Source organism: Neltuma alba, unplaced genomic scaffold, assembly GCF_004799145.2.
Source record: "Neltuma alba isolate B1F8T4 unplaced genomic scaffold, ASM479914v2 tig00013171_pilon, whole genome shotgun sequence".
In the NCBI taxonomy this organism is placed as follows: Eukaryota; Viridiplantae; Streptophyta; class Magnoliopsida; order Fabales; family Fabaceae; genus Neltuma; species Neltuma alba.
In genome coordinates, this window is record NW_021637482.1 from 27,785 (window position 1) to 55,026 (window position 27,242).

The 27,242-nt window shown below is 33.2% G+C and overlaps 1 protein-coding gene across 1 annotated transcript; it reads right to left on the reverse strand.

Moving 5' to 3' along the window:
- Positions 1-2,283: 2,283 nt before the first annotated feature.
- On the reverse strand, positions 2,284-26,430 carry LOC114735027 (cysteine-rich receptor-like protein kinase 15; the record flags this gene model as incomplete). Its single annotated transcript, XM_028922681.1, has 12 exons — positions 2,284-2,414; positions 6,740-7,107; positions 13,568-13,857; positions 14,016-14,166; positions 14,304-14,541; positions 14,698-14,908; positions 15,034-15,258; positions 15,981-16,754; positions 20,136-20,180; positions 20,376-20,413; positions 24,459-24,602; positions 25,568-26,430. Coding segments are annotated over 12 exons (3,478 nt in total), but the record flags the coding sequence as incomplete, so codon positions are not given.
- Between the last annotated feature and the right edge of the window lie 812 nt (positions 26,431-27,242).

The window sequence follows — 27,242 nt, forward strand, 5'->3', positions numbered from 1 at the left end:
TTCATGCATTGCGTTTATGCCCCCAAGCGCGTGAGAAATGGAAGGGAATCATCCCTATCTCTTTTCATCGAGATTTCTTTGACTTCATCAACGTCACTTCTTGGGTTAAGTGGAATATTTCTCAAACTATGAACCAAGATGGAGTTAGAAGGGGGATATACTTTGCTGTTGCTTGTCGAAATATTTGGTTAGCTAGAAACAAAAAGGTCTTTGAGAATGCTATGGAGGTAACAAGTTGTTTTAAAGCAAAGGCCGTGGCTTGCTTAGCTTGGACTAACCTGGAAATGAAGTCCCTACAAGGTTTATGTGAGCCTAACCCAAAGTGGCACCCACTGGTGGAGAATTGTATTAAGATTAAGGTGGATGGAGCCTATAGTGCTGCTATGACTAAAGCGGCTTGTGAAGGGATATGTCGTGATCATACGGGGAAACTATTGCGGGGCTTCATGGTTCATTTAGAGTCTTGTAGCGGTATCTCCACTCAGAGCTTTGACTCTTTTTTTGGGGAAAAAAATATCAATGAAAGTCTTCTTTGGGTCCTTCTAACCAATAAAATTTTTTAACAGAAAATTTTCATCAATTTTTTTATTAGTTGTCACTGCAATATTTTGTACAATAATCTTGCTTTAAGTGGCGTACTCAAGATTTCCACACGCATTTTGAAACCATTTACAACTAATTTATCTCCTAATAGCACAAAGCTTTAAAAAGCTAGGTGTGTATTTATGAGTAGTATAACAAATTTCTCAAGTCCCTTGGCCCCTATGTATGCTTGAAAATGATGAGCTGGTGAGGAAATTGCTCTGTAAAAGTAAGTTCATTTCTTGATTCTTCAACAGATTGATCTCGAGATGATGACGATGGAATAATCTTAATACTTGGCATGCTTGTCTAATTATAAAAGAATGGTTCTGAAGGAACTGGGATGGTACAGGAGGAGCTACTTAGCAACATAACAATGGAAGCCATTGATGGCCTCTGAGCTGCTTTTTCTTGAAGACACAGTTAACATATTTGGATGCATCTCATCATTACACTTCTTGAAGAGCCTTCTTCTTCAATCAATAATGTTGGATCTGCAATATTTGACAATATTCCTTTACTCCAACTTTTCCAAGCCTGTAAGAATACTTTGTTTAGTTGAAGAACCGAAAAAACAATGAAGAATGATTTTTCAAAGCTGATTCAAGTATTGATAGAGGGAAATACTTACAGCAGTTCCTATATGCTCTATGTTCTCCCCATTGTGGAATTCACCATTCTTTTGACCACTTATAATTTCTAAAACCAATACTCCGAAACTAAAAACATCTGACTTCATTGAAAAGATTCCATGTTTTACATATTCTGGTGCCATGTATCCACTACATATGCATATCAAAAGATGATTAGTATTTAAGCTTAATTAATCTAATAGTAGCTCTAGCAATAGTATATAATCTTATAAACTTACAAAGTCCCAACAATATGTACTTGTGTTGCTTTGAGTTTGATCGATTGCAAACAACCTTGCCATACCAAAATCTGAGATCTTAGCATTCATGTCTTCATCTAAAAGTATATTGTTTGGCTTCAAATCACGGTGAATGATCCATACTCAAGAATCATGATGGAGATAAAGAAGACCTCGAGAAATGCCTTCTATAATTTTGACACGCTTTTGCCAATTTAAACATGCCCTCTTGATTGGATCTGCATTAAGTCATGGACAACACATTCCATGATTTAAAGTAATAATCTATTTAAGTTTAACCTGATACTAATATTTTAGAAATTTAACCTCTCCAAATATATATCGTTTATCATGATCTAGAAATTAAAACAAAGGAAGACATGGAAGATTAACATTAGCTAACATACCAAAAATGAAGTAATCAAGGCTTTTGTTAGGAAGGAACTCATAAACAAGAAGCCTTTCTTCTTTCTTGAGAAAAAAACCAACTAACTTGACTAAATTCCGATGTTGTGGCTTGGCCATTAGCAACACTTCATTCTTAAACTCCACATCACCTTGGCCAGAATTCCTGCTCAAGCTTTTTACAGCAATCTCTTGTCCATTATACAACCTACCCTGGAATTATATATTAAAAGAAAAAAGCACACACACAAAACTAGACCATTGAGTTTGAGCAACGCAATACATGGAGGAACCTAACTTTATTGTTATTTCTTATAAAACATTTTAATCATATACTCCTTTAGTTCTAAATATAAAACCCATTTTATAGTACAATTTATACTATAAAATAGGTCTTATATTTAAGATCGAAATGGTATCTTCAACTAGTATCTTACCAAGTAAACGGCTCCTAATCCACCTTGTCCAAGCTTATTTGCACCAGCAAAATCATTTATTGCCATTCTGATGGTTTCAAAGTCCATTTGCAATGAGTCTGCAGCATCCTTAGCTTCAGCTATATAAACATGGATGGTAGTATAGTAGAGGGAGTTATGATTAATTATTAATAACTATATATCAACTACATATGAAAATACGTTCCTCTAATAACTAATTTGAAAAATGAATAATAATTTTTCGACCTTGAAATTGGACAATAATTATCATTCAATCTTCAAATTCAATATAAAAAAATAAATTATGTATTTTGAATTATTTTTGCAGAATATACATACATTTTTATTTTCTTTCAAAATATATATTTTAATCTAAATTTAAATTTTTGACAAAAATAGCATTAATAAAAAATTGGTGATTTGACTTTTCAATAAAATATAAATAATTAATATATATAATTTAATCAAAGTGTTGGCAGCCGTGTACTTAGTTAAGACGATATATACTTGTATAGAAACATTTTCATATGTTTCATGTTATAATATTATAAACATGAGACGTTGACTTACTTTCCCTTTTATTGGGTCTCCTCATTGGTTTTAAATACTAGTATATTACAACGATGAAGATGAGTAAGGTGAGTCCTGCGGTGAAGGCAACAACCCCGGCAATAACAATCCTTGATGACTTGTTTCCCTTTCCTGCACAAAGCAAAATTTGCACTTATACTTATGACAAGTCGATCCTGATAAGTTATATTCAATAAATTTTCAAAAAGGAAATAAAAGAAAAAAAGAAATAGCTTTGATATATGCCTTTTAAAGGGGTTAAGATATTTTGAAATGTAAGTCCCCGTGAATTATAAGGGGTAACAACCGTGAATTAGGTAACGAACGCCACTGACAGGCATATTCTCATTCTCGTTGGAAACCTGTTTGCGATACTATTTAGTATTAGTTGTGAACCTTTTTAAAAATGGGAATTCTAATATTGATTCACTATATTATAAAAGATTAACCTCTTCTGCTAAACTTAATCCTCTTTAATTGAGACAAAATTCTTCTCACACGCTTTTTGTAACATCCAAACTTTTGGGCCCAGAAACATCAAAAGTAGCCTAAATGGGATAGGCTACTAGACCCCTTTTGAGCAAAAGTCCCAAAGATGAGAGAGGAAGGCAAAGCAGTTCAGGGACTAAACTGCAAAGTAAAAGTTTTAAGGGGCTAAAGTGTAATCAAAGTTAAAGGCTTTAGTAAAGTCTTGAAGGCCCAGAGAGAGAAAAGAGGCTAGACACAGGCCAAAGGTTAAGTTAGAAACCTCAAAGAGAGGATTGTATGAAGCTAAGTCCAAGTAGGGACTAAACTGTAAATTCAGAAAGTTATGACCAACAGGGGTAAAAAATGAAGAGTACACAGAGAATTCCAAGAAAATCTTAGAAAATGGAAAATAATATTCTAAGACTCTTCTGTGAAGAGAAATGACAAAAATACCCCTGAGGCAGCTTAAACGGAATTTATGAGGTTATTACCGGTAAAAAGTATACTGTTTGAGGTAATTATTTAAAATAGCAAGAGACCTCAAAAATGTATACAAAAATGAGGTTAAATAGTTGAAAGGTTGTACTAATTTATAAAATTAGTCCCGCAACCAAAAGGCCAGTGGAGTGGCTTTAATAAATTAAAGAGCCGGTTTTGCCGATAAAAAGGTATTTTAGTAAACAATTTTTTATACAAGGCTTAAAGAAAGTGTTATGGCCTAGGAAAATTCATAGATATTCTCTAGAATGAAGGAGAATTTATGGAGTAGACAGAAGAATTTTCTGAACCCCGGAAGGCCATAAAGAAAGCCGGAGAAACGTGGGCCAAGTAAATTCGGAGGAAGTTTATGAAACAAGTTTGATCCAACGGCTAGGATCTAATCTCCCATCTCCTCCACCACTTTCATGACACTTGGCATCTTCTAGAAGGTTGAGGTAAGCATGATGTAATAAGATGATGCAATGATGATGCAAAAGTCCACTTGAACTTCTAAAATTGCCCTTACTCCTTCTTCTAGCTACCAAGAGCATTTTGGTCCATTCAAGCCAACTTTTTTGGCTATAAATAGAGCCTCTTCCCCTTCATATTTTCAGCCAACATGAGTTTAAGAAGGGAAACTTTGCCAAAATTTAGAGAGAAAAACGTTGGGGTGAAGGCCAAGAAGAAGGAACAAAGTTCAAGCTTCAAGATCAAGGTATGTGGTGGCTGTAGCATCTGATTTGATACCTATTTCGAATTAGTTACTATGCGTATCTGATTCTGAAATTTTTCATGCTTAAAGTAAACTCTGTGAGCTTTAAAACCATGGGTAGAACACTTCATTTGGATATGTGTACGATTTATGGTGATTTTTCAAAGTTAGGGTTTGAAATCTGAAAACAGTGTTGAACTTTTGGGAGATTGTCGAGTTCCGTACAATTCTGGTACTTTTCGGCGTAGAATTGGTTTCTGAAACTATTTTTCCTTTAAATTTAACTTAATTAGATTTCAGTGAGACTTGGAAGCACTCAATTTGTAGTTTTCTAGATTTAATTATGAATTTTCAAAGTTGACCAAAAATTCTGGACATTCTGCATGAACAGTACCCGCGAACCAAAATTTCCAGATTTGATATTCTTGAATCTAAAGCCATCTAAAGTGGTCCTAATTGATAGGAAATAGATCATAAGGATGTAAAATGATAAGATTTATATTAGAAAAGTTAGAAAGAAAACCCTAAGACTAAGAGAAAGGGGTTGAGGTTCAAGAAAGCTAGTCTTGAACTTTATGTAATCTAATGGTCCTAATGGATTGTGTCATCATTATGGTTATGTTTAGGACCTTTGAAACATCCAAGAGGATGTTTAGTGATGTTGACCGAATGCCCACATGGTTGGAAAGTCAAGGGAGTCAAAGGAAAAGTAAGAGGAAAGCTTGAGGTGCAAGGTAGTGAACTTACCTATTGTCATTGCTTGATATGGTATGCTTGTGTGTTGCCGTGTACATGTTATTTGCATGTTGTTGTGACATGTTTTAGCTGCTGTAATTGCTATTCATGATGAGTAGATTATGTCTCCATGGCCATGCATCAAGAAGTTAGCTTTGAGCATGCTAGTATGTCACTAATTAACAAGAGAATAAATAAGTTGCGTGTAGTGCATGAGCATCCATTTAGCATGATTAATATGGTATTGTTTGCTACTGAGATTCCCCCGAATCTCACCCCCTCCCTAACCAACCATTTAGGTCAATCAATGGCGGGCACTAATGGCATGAGAAGCAAGGAGAAGAAGTGGAGAGTTATTGATGCTAATGATTGATATTAATATTCAATGTATAATTCTTCTATGCTGTAAATTATGTTATGAATGCCATTACTTCAATGTATATGCTTAGGATGTTTATGGCATGAATGAAAGTATACGAGTGTGAATGAGAAAGATTAAGCCCATGCTATGTACGTCAAAGAAATAAAAAGAATTAAAGTAAGGAGATATTAAGGGATAAAACGTAGGTCCTGTAGCAGTTAATTTCAAGCTTCAGTTTGACCTATCAAATGAATGAGTTAAGCTACGGAATTTGGTACACTTATAATAAATATCCCAAGCTTTAAAATGAGTGGTAAATCACATCATTTGGATGTGTATACAATGAGATATGAATTTTTGAAGTTAAGGCGCAGAATCTGGAAAGTCCAGATTTTACCAAATGAATAGTAATTTTAATCCAATAAACTGTACGAATTGGGCAAAAACAAGTCTAATTGAGTATTCTTCCCTTAAAGAGCATTGAAAGAGCTTTCCGTAGAATTTTGGAACACCTCCATACGATTTTTCTAGAATTAGTTATGGTTTTTCAAAGTTGGACCTGTAATCTGAAAACTGGAAAGTGAACAGTAATTTTTCGAAAATTAACGTCCAAATTGAAATTTTCAAATTTAAGACCATCCAAAGTGGTTTGGAATGGTTCTAAATGACTGCTAAGGTACTATATAAGTAAGGTGTGACACTTTTTCTTGTTCATAATATAAGAAGTCTTCTAGAAGAAAATTTTAATCCAAAATATAAGATGTTGACAAAGTAGTTAATAATAGTTTTTCATTTTTACCTCTTATTACATAGAGGGGAGAGTTTTAAATGCAAGAGAAAGAGGGGAGAATTTTCCAATCACGTTCTTTAATAAAGATAAAATAAATAACTTTTATCAATTTAAAACATATTTAATGACTTTCCTAACTTTTTTGTTTTGTGAGAAAACTTAACCAACATTTTATATTATAGACCGGAGGGAGTATGTACGGCCCAAAATTATTTCTCCACAATGAATCCAAGCACAAACTATAGGCAGTAATTTTCAATTTTAGAATTATATTTTCTTGATCTAGTTTAATTTTTTTTGAAAAAAAGCCCTGATACTATGAGTTTACCTTGTTGGGAGGCGGGATGAGGCAACGGTGACTGCATAAATGGTTGTGCATTATTGTATGTAGAAGCGTCAAAGAAGCTATCAAGTCCAAATCTAATGTAGCAACTGGGTGGGAGCACCCGACCACCTCTCTTTCCGTCACAACATTTAGAAATATCAAAGAATGCCCCAGTCAGGCAAATGTCACAATCCTTGTTTGACAAGTTCGGCGTGCATCGTGCAAGACCATATATGGTTTGATTGCCCGGACCACTAGCATTCGCCACCGCAAACTTCCGAAGCGAGTCTCTGGAAGCAGCCCTTTCTGTCAGATAACTCATCATCTGCATCAACACATCCTTGAACTCATCTTTCTCCAAAGCGTCGGAGCTGTCTCACAAATTGTAACCCGGTGATGTTTCCATCACACCAAATATCAATCGGTTTGAGTACTGCAGAAAGCAGATGTCGTACCACCTGATCGCTTCCCTCGCATTAGGTAAACATACTTAGAGAATAATCACCCTCAAATCTTGGATGCAACTGCGGCAATCTTGTATAGTAATGTCTCCTCGGCATAGTCCGATGACGTAAACTTTGTCAGAGTTGTTGCCGGAGGAGAAGTTGTGGAAACCATAGTCGATTTATGTGTTGAAAGACATATTTACTAAAAGGTTTCTGAGGTTGGATCGGAAGGAACTATTGCTATCTGCGAGGCCTTCGCCACAGAAATGGTTTAAGTCTTACTGGGCGATAGTGCCATGATGAGAAATTAGGGTTAGGTAAAGGAGAAAGAAGAGAAAGGAAACCCTAGGCATGGTTATTGTACGTGTGTTTTCTCTGTGCGTAGTAAAGGTAGGTTTGAGAATTGTCCAACTGAGGTCTGTAATCTTTTCTTTTCTTTGTATTTAGGTTAGAAGATGGTGCCAAGGATAATTGGGGATTGAGACAGACGATGCCCAAAACGACTTGTAGTCATCTCTTGAGTTTACATTTTTCAGGGTAAATAATTTATCATACGAAGTGTTACGGGAAAGAGATAGGAAAATGTAGATGCCCCGCTAAATTAGAAAAAGAAGACCATAATGATTTTTCTGGACTTCTAAATTCTTGTTGAAACAAAGAATGCATTGATTTATTTTTTTAAAAAAGAAAACTTTAGTCACAATCGTAAATAGCCCTATACTCACCCTACTACATTGCCCAATTTGACAGCCTTGTAGGTATGTGTGTGTGTGTGTGTATCTATATGTATATATAACTCTCATACAATTTTACTTCTGTTGCGGTGTATGCATATTACTTTGATCCTAAATATAAGTTACTTATCAAAAAAAATTTGGTTCTAAATAAGTTACTTATAGTATATTTAATGCTTGTTTTCTAATTTAATCTTATTTAATTTCTATCAGAAAGAAAAAAAAGAAAGAGATATCAAAATGATTTTTAAATAGAGAAAAAAATTGATAAAAATAAAATTTAAAAAACTTTATCAATTTAATATATTTTCTGATGCAAAGGTATTTTAGTTATTTAACTATATTTACAAAATACCATATCAGACACCACTTCTTTCTTTATCATTTTTCATCTCTTAAATGCTTCAATTGGGAAATAATAATTTCAAGGCTCTTTTTCTGGAATTTTTTCTCTTGTTTTTAAAGTGTCGCCCACTTTTTCTTTTAACATCTTTAAAAATTAAAAAAAAAATCAAATATTACAATTATTTTTATTATTAACACAAATATATATTACATGTATTTTAAAATCATATTTACACTAAAATTAGGCCTCCTATAATATTTCACAAAAAAAATTCCAACAACGTGGTTTGATTATCCATAATTTTTATAGGAGTTAAAATACATCCAACATCTTGAAGTATCTTTTAAGTATAGAAAAATACACCCAACAATCTTAAGTATTTTCTAAGTAGTGTTTAGTATATTAAATTAACTTGTGATTTATCCATCACCCCAAAACATTTTTTACTACTTAAACAAGTATTTTCTAAGTAGTATTTAGTATTTAGTATACTAAATTAATCGGTGATTTATTCAATGCCCTAAAACATTTTTCAGTACTTAAAAGATACTTCAAGATGTTGGGTGTATTTTAATCCCTGTAAAAACTATGGACAATCAAACTAGGTAGTTAGAATTTTTGTGTGAAACATTGTGCAAGGCCTAATTTTAGTTTAAATATGATTTTTAAACACATATACTCCTCTGGTCCTTAATATAAAACCTATTTAACTAATTGATTAGATTAAAGAAGTTAGGTAAGTTAGTTAATTATAAGAAATATGACTTTATGATTTTTTTTCAAAATATCATAATCATCTTTCTTAATATCATTTTTCTCTCGCTTACTTAATTATGGTTGAGAAAGTATCCATAAGGGTAATTTACAAAAAATTGATAAATATAAAAAATAGGTCTTATATTTAGGACCAAAATCAACTTAACAATTAGGTCATATATTAAGGATCAGAGGAGTAATATATACTTGTGTTAATTATAAAAATAATTACAGCCTAAGAAAAAGTATGGCTAATAATGGCCTAAGAAAAAAGGAGAGATGGGGAAATGGAGGCATCACGCGGGGTGGGGAAAAAAATCATTTAAAGTTACCTCTTTCCTACATGAAAAGAAGCCATTCGGCACTGAGCATGAGGTGATCATGCATGGATTCGATGAGCACCTCATGCGGACTCTGTCCTATAGAGAGCCATAGCGACAGAAGATTTTTGGGAAGTCCTGTTGGTTTTGGTGCCATGATAAGAAATTAGGGTGAGCCAAAGAAAAAGAAAGTAAAAGAAAGGAACTAGGCTTAGCCATGGTGATTTTCAAGGTCAAAGTACTGAAAACCAAGTCGATTAATAAACTGATTAAAGACAGTAATTTGAATTACGATGATTTACTCAGGATCAGACCAATCATAATTAAAATAATATTTATAGCAAAAACATTAATCCACAAGTGTATAGAATATTCGTGTATAAACAACGCATGATCCAACAAATGTCATTTCAAGCTTAATAAAATATATAAAATCTAACATGCATGATCGATTTGTCCAAAATTTGATCAGACTCACTAGCCAGATTGGGCAACTTGGGTTAGGTTTTAATATGATGATGATTTCTATGCACCTACTGAAGGGATAGTTAATCATACTCTGAAAACCATTAATCTTATTATTTCAATTGATATGTAAACTTAATTTTGCTTTTGATTTGTTTTGCCATGTCTCGTGTGTATTGCTTACTGTTCTTTTCCCCCCCTAATCTAGTACCGTTGACTGTCCTTGCTTCGTTTCTTTGAATGATATTTTCCTTTCCATTAAAAAAAGGGCAGTGGGATATGATGTTTGAGAATTGTCATTTAGCAAAATGATGATTTGTTGGTCAGAAGTAAACTAAAGTGTGGTTGGGGATAATGATAAACTTCCAAACTTAATTAATGCGACTTTTACTAGTCATTTTGAGTTTAGATTCCTTTCGGGTAATTAAATAATTCGTTACTTCCACATTAGTCTATAAGAATAAAAGGGTAGGAAAAAATAGATGCCTCACTGTGAGAAATACGGCACAATATGATGTTTACGCACTTTTAAAGTCTTCTTCACTATTGAAAGAGACGCACAAAGATAGTGCTTCTTGGCCAACCTTTGCATATAGGGGAAACGAAAATGTCATAGAAAAGAAGTCACCAATTATTAATCAATGGGATGACTAAGTCCAAATTACCTAATTGGATGGACTTGTCACTTTTCACTGAGCTTTGACTTATTGCAAAGGTTGTATGTGGTCTTGTTTTCGCCGTACAGAGACCCTGTCTCTTTGGCTTGATATAGAAAGGGTGCCACTAGAATTCTTTTTCATGTCTTAGTTCTTCCGCTTATATGCTCCATCAGTTCAAATCACACGCAATCTCTAAAAGGATTACATTTTGAACACTTCAATGGGTGCCAAAAAAAAATGAGGGAAAGGCCGGGGAGTTCGACAAATTAATTAAATTACTTATAGCGACCTTAATTCAATCATTTCAAGTTTAGTTTTTTATAATATAAATAATTTACTTATCTTGTTTTATTTATAAGTTAATTACTTCCAACATGTTTCATCAAAACAGAAATAATAATAACAATAATAAAGGGAAAATTACACTCAGGTACTATAGAAGATAATTAATTCAGAAAAAGTCTCTAAAAATCCCAAAATAATTCCTAAGTCCTAGGAACCTGTGTAATAAATTGTAATTGTGAAATTACTTACTTATCCCCATTAATTTTATTGTAGCAATTTATTTATAACCTCAACAGTAGCTGTTGACAATCTGAGAAGAACTGGTTGACAACCTCGACAATGCCTCTGACAACTCACTCTGTGGGATGCCAGGGGCATTGCCAAGGTTGTTAACCACTTCTCCTCGAGTTGTCAATAGTCAATGTTGAGGTTATAAATGAATTGCAGTGGGTTCAAATTAATGGGGATAAATAGGTAATTTCACAATTATAATTTATTACACACACGTCCCTGGAGACTTAGGAATCATTTCGGGATTTCCGGGGGCTTTTTCTGAATTAAATATCTTCTATGGGACCTGAGTGTAATTTTCGCAATAATAAAACCTCATTAACTATGCCTTGAAAATAAATGAATGTAGTTTTTTTTTTTGGCCTGAAAATGAATGTAGTTATAATGAACTAATATTTTATACCCCCTATAGTCCTATTTATAAGTATTAAATTTTAAAAGATATTTATTCTAATTTATAAGTTTCAATTTGGGTTTGTCTCAACATGTAATGTATTTTTTTAGTTTTACATTTAATTATTTATTATCTCTCATTTGTCATACTCTCTCTCATTATCTCTATATATTCTCTCTCATCATTTTTCTCATTTATTATAAGGTTATATTTGAAAACAAAAGTTTATTTCTTATTTATTATTTTTAACTAATTTTAACAAATTTTTGTTATACGTTATTTGAAGTTTGTCATAATGACGGGATAGAGTAAAAAAGTTAAGTTTGAGTATTACTGCCAATATAAAAAATTTAGTAACAACTCATTCTATCATACTAAATAGTAAATACCAAACAGTTCAAGGAAAAATGATAATAATCACAACAATTTCGTTGACTAATTGCCTCATTGCTTTCTTTATCATCTGAAAATTACGCTACCTTGCTTATATTATTTCATTCCCCTGGTCTTCACGTATCATGCATTTTTCCAACATTAATAAGGTAAAAGGACTACACTAATTTCACGGGAAGAAATTATGTTTGGTGGACCAATTACGGGTATGTGGAGGTACAATGTTTCCGTTTTGATATGTGATGTCCATTTTCTTAGATGGAAAAACCATTATGCCTTGCGTCCTACGTCCAAGGGAGCTGTCTCATCTCATCAACATGTATTTTCGCATTGGAAGAATCGCCGTGAGATGATAAAAGAAAATATACATATATATTTACATCATTATAAGAAAAGAAAATACTTGCATCAAATTCTTTACGATATATTTGTTATATCAAGTTTTTCAATCACATGAATATGTATCGTATATATTTTTTCATATGGGTTTAACAATTTAATGAAAATGCTGGTAAAAAAAATGCTTTAATGATAATATTTTGAAAATAGTAGACATGGTTTAATTTGATCGAAAAACTGCACATAATGGACATAAGAAAAAAAACTTATTGTAAGTGTTGTCCTATTAAAATTTTCAAATATAAGAGAATAGTTTGAATCTTGTCTTTATTTTTTATCCCACAATTCGTCATTCAATTGTTAAAATAACTTTTGATAATTATATTTCTGATTATCTTTTTTAAGACGCACGAGATTTCTCCATTTATATTTAATTGGTTGTCAATTTTGTTTGGAAATTGACGTGAAAGGAGAGGAAAGAGAGTCTCATCTACGTCTGAAGATAACTGATGACGTCTAGATTATCGCCTTCTTGACTTTTCTTTCCATGATCTCGACATTATTATTGGCTAGAGTATATATTTGGTCTTTTAATATGTAAGATTTTAGTTTTGTTCCAACTTTAAAAAAAAAAATAATTTTAGTCCTTTAACTCCAAAAATGTTAACAAAAAAAATAATGATATTAAGTTCTTGAATGCTGATAAAACATTACTAAATACTAAGCTATATATGCGGATAGAAATCAAGTTTTAGACTCAATTATAAGTAGTGAAAGGTTTGTCGATGCAATTTTTCTCTTAACATTTCACAAGAAGCTACTTAATATATAAAACTCTAATTTAGATGTTCTAACTTATTCGTATAAACAGTCTTTAATTTATTTAATTACAGATGATTGAAAAGGTATTAACAAGTAATTAGAGCCTTGAGTTCGGCCCAAAAAAATTAGAGTCTTGAGTTAATTATAATTGCATTACAAAAATAAATTAAAAGGGAAGCTAATTATAGCTTTTATGAAATGCTAAGGAAATCATCACCCCAAACATTTCACTTCTTATTTTAGAATGTTATTCATTTTGTTATTTTTATCTAGTTTAATTTAACCTTTTATTTTGGCTTAATTCAAATTAAGGGCTCCCCTTTACTTTCGGTATTTATCAATTATATGAATAACAAACTTTTCGTGAGAGAAGAAAACGCTATCACACACACACACAAACCATATCATAATTCACAAAAGCTAATCATGAGTATATTGAGATGCATGAATTATATAAAACCACTCCATATATGTTTTTACTCACAGTAGTGTTACACAGGAAATCAAAATATACACACATACATATATCATAATTATATTTTTTCTCTTTGGGACAACATAGTAATTTTTCCTATAGCTACCGAGGATATTGCTCTGAAACTGAAAGCTGATTTACTGATCCGGCTGATTTGATTCCTGGTAAGCTTTTCCAGATATAAAATGAAGGTTCTGAAGGAACAGGAAGAGTGATGGAATGAATACTCAGCATTGGAACAATGGAAGCCATTGTTGGCCTGTGTTCTGCATTTTCTTGAACACACAGTAACCCTATGTGGATGCATCTCATTATTTCACTTCTTGACCCAGCATCCTCCATCAACGTTGGATCCACAATATTTGCCAATGTCCCTTTTGTCCAGTTTTTCCAAACCTGAAACAACTTGTTCGATAATTAGCTACTACCACATCCATTTTATGTTTTTTTTTTCCCTGAATGTATGTTTCGGTGAAACATTATTGAGAAATTCATGGCTAGTTTTGACTTTAGTACTAAAATTAGATTTGGATGGATAAAGGGCATGTACTTACCGCACTTACTACGTGCTCCTCATTTTCTCCATTCTGAAATCGATAGTTTTTCTGGCCACTTATAATTTCTAAAACCAATACTCCAAAACTGAAGACGTCTGATTTAGTTGAAAACGTTCCATTCATCATGTATTCTGGTGCCATGTATCCACTGTCAGATATTTTATAAGAATAATGAGTACATTTAAATTTGATTAGTCAGGTGATATCTCTGCTGGCAAAGAAAAAAACAAGGTCAAGTTATATCTCCAGTGTTATAACACTAATCTGATAAATCAATAAACTTACTGGGTCCCAACAACTGTACTTGTCTTGGCTTCAGTTTGATCTACCACAAATAATCTTGCCATACCAAAGTCTGATATTTTAGCATTCATCTTTTCATCTAAGAGCACGTTGCCTGCTTTGACATCACGATGAACAATTCTTATTCGAGAATCATGATGAAGGTATACAAGGCCTTTGGCAATGCCTTCTATGATTTTGTAGCGCTTTTCCCAATTCAATTTCACCCTTTTGACGGAATCTACATAAATACACACGTTACAATGTGACTTCTATATATCTAGTGGTGCTTTGAATTCGGCTTGTCTAAAAGAAGTCAAAGAAACTTGGCAATAGGGTAATCTGAAATCAGAAGAAATAGATGACATTACAGAATCAAACGCTAATATTGACTTACCAAAGATGCAGCAGTCAAGGCTTTTGTTGGGAACAAACTCGTAAATAAGGAGCTTTTCTTCTTTTTCGAGACAAAAACCAAGTAACCTCACTAAATTCCGATGCTGTAGCTTGGCCACCAGCAACACTTCATTCTTAAACTCCATTTCACCTTGCCCAGAATCTCTACTCAACCTTTTTACAGCGATCTCTTGTCCATTATATAACCTACCCTGAAATTATGTATTTTTTTTTTAAAAAATCAAATACGTGAGTTTTGATATAATATAAAATACAGGCACTGGAATATTCCGTTTGAATAATATTTAATTTAGTACTGTATAATTTAATTTCTTACCAAGTAAACAGGTCCGAATCCACCCTGTCCAAGCTTATTTGCCTCAGAAAAATCATTCGTTGCCGCTCTGATGGTTTCAAAGTCCATTTGCAATGACTCAACGGTCATGATTTCATCTTCATCTTCTCCGGCTACGTTACGCATGGCAGCGCAAGTATATGTACGTAAGAAGGTTACAACGATGTACGTAAGAAGGTTACAACGACATAAGAAAACATTTTTCAACTAAAGTAATGTTGGACATGATTTTCCAAGACTCCTTGTTTTGTATGTTTTTATTAAATATCACTTCTCTATACTTTAATATTTAGATTGAATTGAGATTGATTGATTATACGTATAATCAATCGATGTTTCAACTCAATTATAAATCAATCTCAGTTGTAACACAGTCCTTATAATTTTGACTAGATTATTACTCACTCATCTCTATAATTTAACCATTTAATAAAAAAATTAGTCCATATTTTAGAAAAATAAAATTAATATTTCTTGAAGTTCAGGGCAATGGTTGTGACTCAGGAATTGAGTTGCAGTCCAGTCAAAACTTTAGGGAGTCACTTGAACCCATTTAATGTATAAAAACTGAGACAAGCTAAAACTATGAACCCATTTAACAGATAAAAGATTAATTTTTCGTAATTTATAATGCGTTGACTTACTTCGAATAGTGTTCTTCAACCTCCTGGCTTTAATGATAACAACGAAGATGACCAGTGCGAACGAACGCAACAGTTGACACAACTATGGCAACAACAATTCCTTTGTGTTTCTCTTTCCTGTACAGGAAAAAAAAACAAGAAGAAGAAAAGGATTTTCTGCTCACAAGTATAACATGTAAATTAGAGATTGCCCCATTCAAGCAAATTCTAGAGAGATATGTAAGTTGCTAGAGATTGACTCTGATCATCTTTTACCCCCTTGTGTGTGTGTGTGTGTGTGTGAACCGCATGCAAATATTGATACTCTTTCTTGGGTGCCGTCGGAGGAGCAATTGGCGAAAGAGGAGACGGCGGCGACTGTAATGATATGAATGGTTGTGCAGCCGCAGGATCAAAGAAGAGGTAAGTCTCATATACAATGCTGCAACTGGGTCGCAACACTTCGCCACCTTTCATTCCATTGCAACATTTCGGAATTTCCGAGATTGCTCCATTCAAGCAAGCTCTGCAAGCGTTCTGTGACAAGTCTGGCGTGCACTGTACCAGACCATATATCGTCTGATTGCTCGGACCTGTCGCATTCGCCACCGCGAACTTCCGAACAGAGTTGCCGGAAGAAGCCCTGTCTCTTAAAAGATTCATCATCTTCGTCACCACGCTCTTGAACTGGTCTTTCTTCAACACATCATGTGTGTCCGACCGGTAGAAATATGGCGATGTTTCCATGAGACCGAATATGGTTCGGTTGGAATATCGCAGGAAGCAGTTATCGTACCAGCCGATCGCCTCCTTCACGTTAGGGCAAACCTGGAGAAGAGTAATCCTTGCATCTGCGAGACAACTGCGACAATCTGGTTCCTTAACATCTCCTCGGCAGAGTGCGATGGCGTTAACCCTGTCGGATTTACTGCCGGAGGAGAAGTTGTAGAAGCCATAGTCGATTTGCGTGTTGGAGATATTCATCAAAAGGTTTTTGAGATTGGTCTGAAAGGTACTGTTGCTATCATCAGTAGTCCCAGTACAGTTGAATTTTAAGAAGTTTGATTGGGCATCAGTGCCCTGATGAGACGTTAGCGTTAGGTCAAGGAGAAAGAAGAGAAAGGAGAAGAGCCTCATTGTGACAATGGTAAGAACTAAGAGTAGTAGTGAAAGTGTTTGAGATTTGGTGATGAGGTTTGTGTTTATAAGATATTATCTCTCAGCCCTAAATTAATCAATTAAATCTTATACTACCTTCAATCCTAACTATGAGATCTTATTTGCAAATTACAAATAATGTCTTATATAAAACCAGAGGTAATATTAAGGATGTGAGGCAATATATCGTAAATGCCTCTGTCTCCACATAACCTTGTGGTTGGGGAGATCAGGCGCGGACTAAGTCCTACCTTTCTAGAGTTTACCTTAATTTGCCTTTTAAATGTTATATTTGTGTGTATTAATCCCAGATACTTATTATAAACATGTAATAATAGCTTTATATAAATTAATAAAATTAGTTAAAATTAGATATTTTTTGCAAAATTTTAAAATTATCATCCGTAAAAGTTATTAGTTAGAATGAAGACTTTGATTAATTAGTCAGCAAGTTTTATAATTAGTTAGAAATGCAATGTGTAAAAGATTGATATTTAATCAAAATTAAAATCATTTCAAATATTCATTGTCACACACAAAAAATAGGACTAATCTACATATTTGAAAACTAAAAGCGTCCTTTTATCTTTTATTTTACATGAGATTTCATTTTGATCTCTTAATTCTATAAACTATCTTTTCAGTTTTTAACCCCAATGCACTTAACAAAAAATATTCAGAAACTGAAATTTTAAACATCAACAAAATGTTCAAAAAAAATTATCATATTAATTATAATTTTCAAAATAATAATATTTGTCACAAAAATCAACATTTGTGACTAATGAAGTTAGGGTTAGATAACCGGAAAAAAAATATTTTAAAAATTAAGGGATCAAACTTAAATCTTATATAGAGTTCGAGAATTAAATGAGTGTTACCTATTTTAAAATATTAATGAGCAACCATTTACGCATGTATTGATAACAAACACAAATGTCACTAGTAAAAATAGGAGGAAAAGATAAAAAGGAAAAAATTTGGTGAAATTTGAGTGGTTACATATTCATCATATCCTTTATTCTAACTGGGGGAAAGCAGGATAATAATAAATGTAAAATTGTATAGAAAAAATTATAAAATTCACTTATAATTCTTAAACAAACTCGAGTGATATTAATAAATTCGTATGAATAAACAAGATTACCTTTGTCCTTCCACTAAATGAGATCCAAGGTTGCTCAAAAGAGAACCAATTCACTTCTTATCTTCATTGCTAGATTAATTTTAAACGGTCAAACTTTAATATCATGTAAGAACATTATTATAACATCGAATAATGCATATAATTAAACTATTAAAATATTACCTATCAAAACTGCAGAGGATTAAAAAAAAATCAACAAAAATATTCACCCGTAAAAATCATATTTTAACAGTATAAAATTATTTATATATTCTTGATCAAAAAAATTTATTTATATATTTTTTGTTATTTCATAATATAATTTTTTTATAACATTAGATCTCAATTACTCCCTCTAATCATTTTGTAAGAGCCTGATAACTAAATTATGTGTTTAAGAAAATAGTTAAAATTAGTTAAAAGTAATAATATGTAATAAATGGACTTTGTAATGCAATATATAAAATAATTAGGAACAAAATGCAAAAAAATTAAATATTTAAACAAACATAAGTGCAATCTTTTAAAATAAACCAAGATAATTTAAATTTTAAGCTATTATAAAAACGAGAAAAGATAGTATTAAATTTCATCTCATGATAGAGACAAAAAGTGGAGGGGAAGGGAAGTCCAATGTTGATTGCAAGTGCTCCTTCTATCTTATTTATAAGTTCCAAATTTAGGAAGGAGTATAATTTATTTTATAAGTTTTAATTTGAATTTGTTTCAATATTTAATGTATTTTTTTAATGTTTTTTTTAAATATTTTTCTCTTGTCATATTTTGATTTCTCATACATTCTGTTTCATTCTTTTTCTTATTTATTATAAAAATATATTTAAAAATAAAATTATATTTCCAACTAATTTTTATTAATTACTCCTCTTGTACTTAATATAAAACTTATTTAACTAATTTGGTTAGATTAAGAAAGTTATGTAAGTCAGTTAATTATAAAAATATGACATGTTTTTTTCTAAAATACCATAATCATCTTTCTTAATATTCTCCTTTCTCTTCTATTTGATTATTGTTGAGAAGTTATAGGAATAATTTAGAAAAAATTAATAAATATGAGAAATAAATATTATATTTAGAATTAAAATTAACTCAATAATTAGATCCTATATTAAGAATTAGAGGAATACTTGTTATTCAATGACTTTTCCTTCCCATAAAATTGTCTCCTGTGTGACCTTCACAATTTATTGCGCTTTTGATGGGTAAGGATGACCTAGTGAATAATCCATCATCCATGGGAAAAAAGACCAAGGTGAGGACGGCTTCGTCTTACACGCCATATGAAAAATCTGCGCAAGTCTATCTAGTTTTTTTTTTTCAAAAATAAAAATATTTTCTGGGTGAAAGGTAATTTCGTTCTCAAAATATTCACACAAAAAATTATAAATATATTAAAAAATGTATTCAATGCAATCCTAAAAGGATTAAAAAATGAATGATATCGCCATATTTTAGTTAATGTTAATTTTTTAGCTGAAAAGGTGACAACATTGGTTTTTTTTTTTTTTTACCATTCCTCCTAAGTAATATTAAGCAAAAAAAAAAAACTTTTGGATACATACACTTTCTTAATACTACTTCTAATGCTAAATATAAGAATTAGTTGGAGATTCTGAAAGGTAGTTTTGTTCTCAAAATATTCACACAAAAAAATTATAAATATATTTAAAAAATTTACTCCATGTAGTCCTAAAAGTATTAAAAAATGAATGATATCGCCATATTTCAGTTAATGTTAATTTTTTAGCTGAAAAGGTGACAAGCATAGTCCTATTCATAATATACACTTTTAAATCTCTGTAAATTTTTTTAGCAATAATAATTTTATTTTCACTCAAAAAAAATGTACTCGCTTAAAATATCCAAAATTTTAACTAATTTTTTAGCATTGATTATCCTTTTTCCTACGTATTCTCTCTCGCCCACTTTTCCTTGGGTTATTGAAAAACACAAGAAATAATTATTGGGGAAGATGATTATCCCAATCGAGCCCAATGGTCACACTTCAAGAACCGTAATTAAACATTGGAAGCTTTTAGCTTCGCATCGGTTCAAATGGCCAGTGCATGTTCTGCAATATTTTCTAGTAATAAAACTCAAATATATATATTCCATTACAACAGCTAGAGTTACGTTAAAGTCCTTACTAGTATTACGGTTTTATTGACTCCTGGATTTCCACGGTATCGACCATCTTGCACCTATAAATAAGAATATACATTAATTAATTAATATAAGTAACAAAAGTAAAAGATTGAATTAGTTTTATAATATGACATTAATTACCATGGTAACAAGCTCAGATGGCAGCTGTCCCTCAAAGTTTTGGAGCAGGAATGCCAAACTGCATTCATCTATTTCTACTGTATTCTGTTCTGTTCTTGTTGCGCTTTTACTTTTTGCGTTTTTACTTTCTGTACTTTATTCTCTAACTCTGCATACAACCACTCAAACTTAATTCTAGGTATTTGGCAAAAAACCAAAATATAATTTTAAAAGTGATTTTATGGTATAAAAAAAAAACATGTGAGAGGAATTTTATTTTGATTTGTATAGAAACACTTTTTAAATGTGCCAAACACTGAAATTCACTTATCTCCATTCGTAACAAGTCAATAATTATGATCCATTTTATGGTTAGATTTAGCACACTCAGATGGCAAAAATATTAGATTAAATATACAAATCTTACCTGTGAACTATTCCCTCATACGTATTTGATGCTATAAATTTTTTTTATGTAATAATATACATGAATGTTCTCAAATAAAACTAAAAAATGGCATGACCGATAAGTGCAGTTAATGTTCATTTATTTTATGACATTTTGTTCGAGTGGGCCCATTTACTTTTTATGGTGTGAATGTGAAATGTGATTTGGCCCAATTGAAATGACCTGGGTAGCTCACCTAAGGCCTAGATGTCTTTAGCCCAAACGGATTAAAATCTTGGCGGTAGGCCCTGTTATTGGGCTTTTATGAACTTAACCCAGGAATTTTTTTATGAAAGTTGTCGAATTTAACATGCAATATAGCCAGACTAAATGGAATTCAGAATTCTGATGCTTACCCATATTCACACTTCCTTTGCAAGCTAGAACTGAATCTACAAGAGGAGTTAGAGGAAGTCTTAAGACTTGAAGAACTTAAATGGTTCCAGAAATCTAGAACAACCTGGATTACTAAAGGGGATAGGAATACAAGGTTTTATCACTTAAAAACCAGATTTAGAAGGAAGAAAAATAGAGTTTTAGCTCTAAAAAATGATCATGGAATCTGGATTGAGGAGGAAGATAAGCTGAAGGAGATGGTGGTAGATTATTTTAAGAAGCTATACATGGCTGACAATTGTGACCAATTTTTGCTAAGAACCTCAACCTGTTTTCCGGAAACTAATGGCTCCCTGGATGGTCTATGTGCAACTCCCTCAGATGAAGAAATTAGAAATGCGGTGTTTGCTATGGGTCCCTATAAAGCCCCTGGAGAGGATGGGTTTTCCCCTATTTTCTTTCAGTCTAACTGGCAAATAGTTGGACCTGCCCTCTGTAACTTTGTTAAAGGAGTTTTCAAAAAGGAAATCGAGGTAGCGGATTCTAACAAAACTTTGATTTCACTTATACCAAAGATGGACAGTCCTGAACGGGTGACTCAATTCAGACCTATTGCTTTGTGCTCGGTGCATTATAAGTGTATCACTAAAGTGCTGACCCAAAGATTGAAGACTGTGATAAATGAACTGGTCTCTCCATTCCAAGCTAGTTTTATCAAGGGGAGACACATTCAAGATAACATCATAATTGGGCAGGAGTTAATGCATACTATGAAGAAGAATAAGAGCAAGAAGGGCTTGATGGCAATGAAGATAGATTTGGAGAAAGCTTATGACAGGATAAGGTGGGATTTTCTACAACAGGTGCTCGTGGAAACTGGAATGGATAGTCAAACAATTAATCTGATTATGTCTTGTGTAACCTCAGTCTCTTATAATGTTCTATGGAATGGCTCTAAAACTCAGTTTTTCCAGCCACAAAGAGGCCTTAGACAAGGGGATCCGTTATCTCCTCTTCTATTTGTACTCTGCATGGACAAATTATCACATTTAATTACAGATGCAGTTAATGAGGGGAAATGGAAACCCATAAAGGTGACTAGACAGGGTCCAGGTATATCCCACTTACTTTTTGCAGATGATTTACTCTTGTTTGGAGTTGCCACGGAGAGACAAGCTCGGTGCATGATGGATTGCCTGCAAAGTTTCTCCCTAGCTTCTGGGGAGCTAGTCAACAGAAATAAATCTTCCCTATTCTTCTCGCCAAAGGTTGATAGTGGAATGAAAGGCAGAATAAAAAACATAGCTCAAATGAGGATTTCTGATGAAATAGGGAAGTACCTGGGTTTTCCTCTTTCTAATACTAGGAGACCAGTTGAAAAGTTTCATTATATTATCGATAAAGTACAGTCTAAACTGTCAGCTTGGAAAGCTGATAGTCTTTCACTAGCAGGAAGAATTACTCTGGCTAAATCTGTAGTGAGTTCTATTCCCCTCTATCCTATGCAAGTGGCTCTACTTCCAAGGAAGATTTGTGAGGAGGTAGAAAGATTGCAAAGAAATTTTATATGGGGCAGAAGTCAGAACTCTCATGGCTATCACCCTATTGGATGGCATCAAGTGACTTTACCTAAGTCCCATGGAGGATTGGGTTTCAAAAAGCTAACTTCGGTTAATAGGGCATGTGGAGCAAAACTAGCTTGGCAGCTGATTATTGGTGAAAAAGGCTTATGGGTGGATGTGTTACAGCACAAGTATATGTTGCGTGAGGGGGAGAGTCTACTAACTGCTATTCCGGGAGACTCACAGCTCTGGAATTTTGTTTGTAATCAAGTAGACATTATAGAGAAAGGAACAAAATGGCAAGTCAGAAATGGTGTGTTTGTAAACTTCTTTACAGACCTATGGCTTTTTCCACGAAAGAGAATTAAAGACCTGTGTATTAGACCTCTAACCAAAGAGGAGGAAGCTAGCACTGTAGTTGAATGGACGAAATATGGAGAATGGGACTTTCAGAAGCTAGATACGGTTGTCAACAGGGAAGTTATTCAAAGACTGATTAGTGTACTTCCTCCCCGAGAAGATGCTGGGAATGACTTGATGATATGGAATGCTACAAATAATGGCATGTTTAGTATTAAAAGTGCTTATTCTCTGTTAGAAGAGAATAATAGGGCTCTCTTTAATCCAATTTATAATCTTATATGGAAATGGAATGGGGCAGAGAGAATTAGAGTTTTCCTTTGGAAAGCTTTTAATGATAGACTCCCAACGAATCTATGGAGAAGTAGATGGTGCTCAACTACAGCAGACTGCAATTACTGTCATAATGGAGTTGAGGATACACTTCATGTGCTAAGGGATTGCTCGTATGCTAAGCAACTTTGGTTACAACTGATTAATAAAAAATATGTTGCAGAATTCTTTACTGTCTCTCTCAATGATTGGTTTGCAATGAATCTAAAAGGAAAGCTGGGGAAGTCGGAAATTAGTAGTTGGGACATTACCTGGGGTGTAGCAGTCTGGAAACTTTGGAATTGGCGGAATCAGACAATTTTCGGTGACAATATACAAGGCAAACCGTGGAATCCTGGTGATTATATCTCCAATTGTTGGCGTTTCTTTGCTGTCAATCCGGAAGTGAGCAATAAGCGGATGAGCAAAGCTGTTAGGAAGGATGAGAAGTGGATATCCCCCCCGGAAAATTGGGTGAAATTGAATGTTGATGGGGCTATGGCTCAACGATCCAATAAGGCGGGGTGTGGAGGGGTTATCAGAGATCAGTTCGGAACCTGGATTGTGGGATTCTGCTTTTCAATTGGTTTGTGCAGTGCTGCAGAAGCAGAGGAGTGGGCGATTCTTAGGGGACTGAACTTAGCTTGGGACTGTGGATTCAAGCAAGTGATTCTGGAATCTGATGCCAAGGATCTGATTGAGCAGCTTCTGAGAAAAGAGGAGACTCAATATGGAAGTCTCGTTCTTGTCAGGATCCGTGAGCTACTGAGATTCAACTGGCAAGTGGTGCTGAAATATGTATCAAGAGAAAGGAACAAAGTGGCGGATGGACTTGCAAAGATGGGTATTTCTCTTTCTGCATATTGGGATACTTGTCCTGAGAATTTACGGATTTTAGCGGATCACGAGTGTACAGGATCCAATCCTGTTAGTTTCTAATTTGGGCTTATAGCCTTCTCTTGTACCAAAAAAAAAAAAAAAAAAAAAAAAAACATGCAATATAATATAAATTATTGGGACCTCTTGCATTATAGTCACTTGAGTCTACTTCATTCCAATTTATTTTATTATTTCTGCAAAATAAAAAGGATATATATAGATTTTGTAGCAAAATTACCTTTTTTTTTTACCCCCAACATTTAAATTAAGAGAGAAAAGTACATATATAAAATAAATTAAATAAGTATAGAACTCACCAGAACATGAAATATTTGTTGACTTATTAGTTTCAATATTTTTGGCTCTCCTGGATTTAAGTAGGACCACAAAGATGAGCACTGCCAGCAACACAATAATTGGGACTACCACGGCAATTATAGCTCGGGATGAGTTGCACCTTCCTGCTCAAAGCAACTTTGGGTTACATTTCTTTTTCTTGTTGATGATTAGATTATATATGAAATCAAAAACATTTTGATATGTTATAAATATGAAATAATACAGTTTTGAATTTTTATTTATGATTTTTGGAAGAAAAATACTTTGAAAAAGCATGCAGTTCTGATTTTTAAAAAATTGTAAAAAGCTCAAAATTACAGCATTCCGTATCGGTAACTTATTTTATGAAAAAATCTAATGATCAGTGATGTGTGTGTGTGTAAGCTTATTGCATTAGAGAGTGGTCATAAGAGGCCTTTGTCGCCAATCACACGCAAACAATTTAATCAATAAAAAAGTTTCACAAGAAGTGGGTGGCGGGATTAGGGTGTCAGCTACCTCTTAATTTTATAATTTTTCCCAGATATTTTTTGTGAGCCTTTTTTTATTATTAGATTTTACAGACATTTTGGTATCTTATTTATTAAAAAAATGGTTTAATTTTTAATTTTTTATATTTTTTTTAAGATTAATACTCTAAATGGTTCGGTTTGTTTTTAGCTTAAAGTATTAAATCTTTAAAAAATTATAAAAAAATAAAAATTAAATTATTTTTTACAAATAAGATATCAAAATGTCATTCATTTTATTTAAAATCTAATGATAAAAAGAAACTAAAATTTTTTTGAAAAAGAACCCCAAAATCAACGGGTAGCTAGGAGGCGGCTAACAAAACGCAGCTCACGCCTCAACTCAAGTGGGTAGTCTGCAATAACAACTTACGATATACAAAACAATGACAACAGTTGCATGCTGCTCATTTAATTGATTAGATTATCTACATCGTACTCTCCCGTCTTAAATATGGGACCAATTTTATAGTGTAACTTGTACTACAAAATGGTTCATATATTTAGGAAAGGGGACTGATAAATGATTTTGCTTTGAGTGAACTGTTAAGTGATTTTTCATATAAATATCTACACACCTTGTTTGGGTACGAAATCAAGAACTGCCGGAGGAGATGGTGGCAACGGCGGTGATGCGAAAGATTGTGAAGCAGTAGGATCAAAGAAGCTGTAGGTTTCATATCTAATGTTGCAGCTGGGTCTTACCACTCTTCCACCTTTCATTCCATCGCAACATTTCGGGATTTCAGAGATTGCCCCATTCAAGCAATTATTGCAATCCTTGTTCAACAAGTCCGGCGTGCACCGTGCAAGACCGTATATCGTTTGATTGCTCGGTCCCGTCGCATTCGCCGCTGCAAACTTCTGAACAGAGTTGTGGGAAGCAGCTTTCTCTCTCAAGAACTTCATCAGCTCTGTCACCACAAAGTTGAACTGGTCCTTCTGCAACACGTCCTGTGTGTTCCACAGATAGAAATATGGCTGTGTTTGCATGACGCCGAATATGGTTCGATTAGAGTATCGGAGAAAGCAGTTATCGTACCACCCGATTGCTTCTCTGACGTTAGGGGCACAAACTTGGAGAAGAACAACTCTTGAATCTGCGAGACAACTGTGACAATCTTGTACCTTAACATCTCCTCGGCATAGGCCGATAACGTTGACTCTGTCGTAGTTTTGGCTGGAGGACAAGTTGTAGAAGCCATAATTGATTTTTGTGTCAGAAGTGACGTTAAATAAAAGGGATTTTAGGTTGGTTTTGAAGGTACTCTTAGTGGTATCATCGTCGACGATGCTGTTACTGCAGAAGAATTTCAAGAAGTTTTGCTGGGCATTGGTGCCGTGATGAGATATTAGCGTTAGGTTGAGGATCAGAAAGAAGAAGAAGAGAAGAGAAATCAGCCTTGGAGAAAGCATAGCTATTGCAAATGTACGTATTTTTCTGGATGGAGTGTTTTGAGATTTTGACACTTCCCACTAGTTTGAGACTTTGTGTTTGGGCTTCTATATATATATATATATATATATATAGTCCTTATTGTAGGGGTCCTTCTGATGAAAGAAATTCTCAATACTTTTTATAAGCTAAGACATAGTTTTAATGTGTATGATTGATTGATGTGTGTAAATTAGTATAGTAAGCATAGAAGGAGTATATATACGTGTGTGTGTGTGTGATACCTTGACTATTATCCCAATTAAGCATTTTGTGCCTTCATTTTGTGATTATACTTCATTATTTTAACCAAATCACGAGAATAAAGAAAATCAATTAAAATATTTACCAGTAATAATTATGTATTCTTTAACGATTAACCCTAATATTTACTTAGACATTAAAAAAAACAAATATGTTCTTATATAAAGAACCAAAACAAGGTAAACGTTTTGAATCCTTAATCTTAATGTGTGTGGATATTCTATTATTACGTTCTTCTCATTTAAGCCAATAACTTTAATCTACTTTCAAAGTGGTGAACTTTTTTCTGCAAATGATTTTTTTTTTTTTGGGGTTTCCGGGGGTTAGTTCAAAGTCCAGCTGCTTTGGTATGAATTTAAGATATGGTAACCTAACTATTTGGTGGGATTTAGCATTTAATTAGTTAGTATCTCCTCCGGTTTTATATATAAGTTTTACTTTTAAAGAGGAGTTAGGTCTAAAATATAAAATTTATTTTTGAGTTTGTTTAAGCATTTATTATTTTTTTCCTCTTTTGCCTTTAGTTGATTGTATTTAATACTCTCTTTGTTATT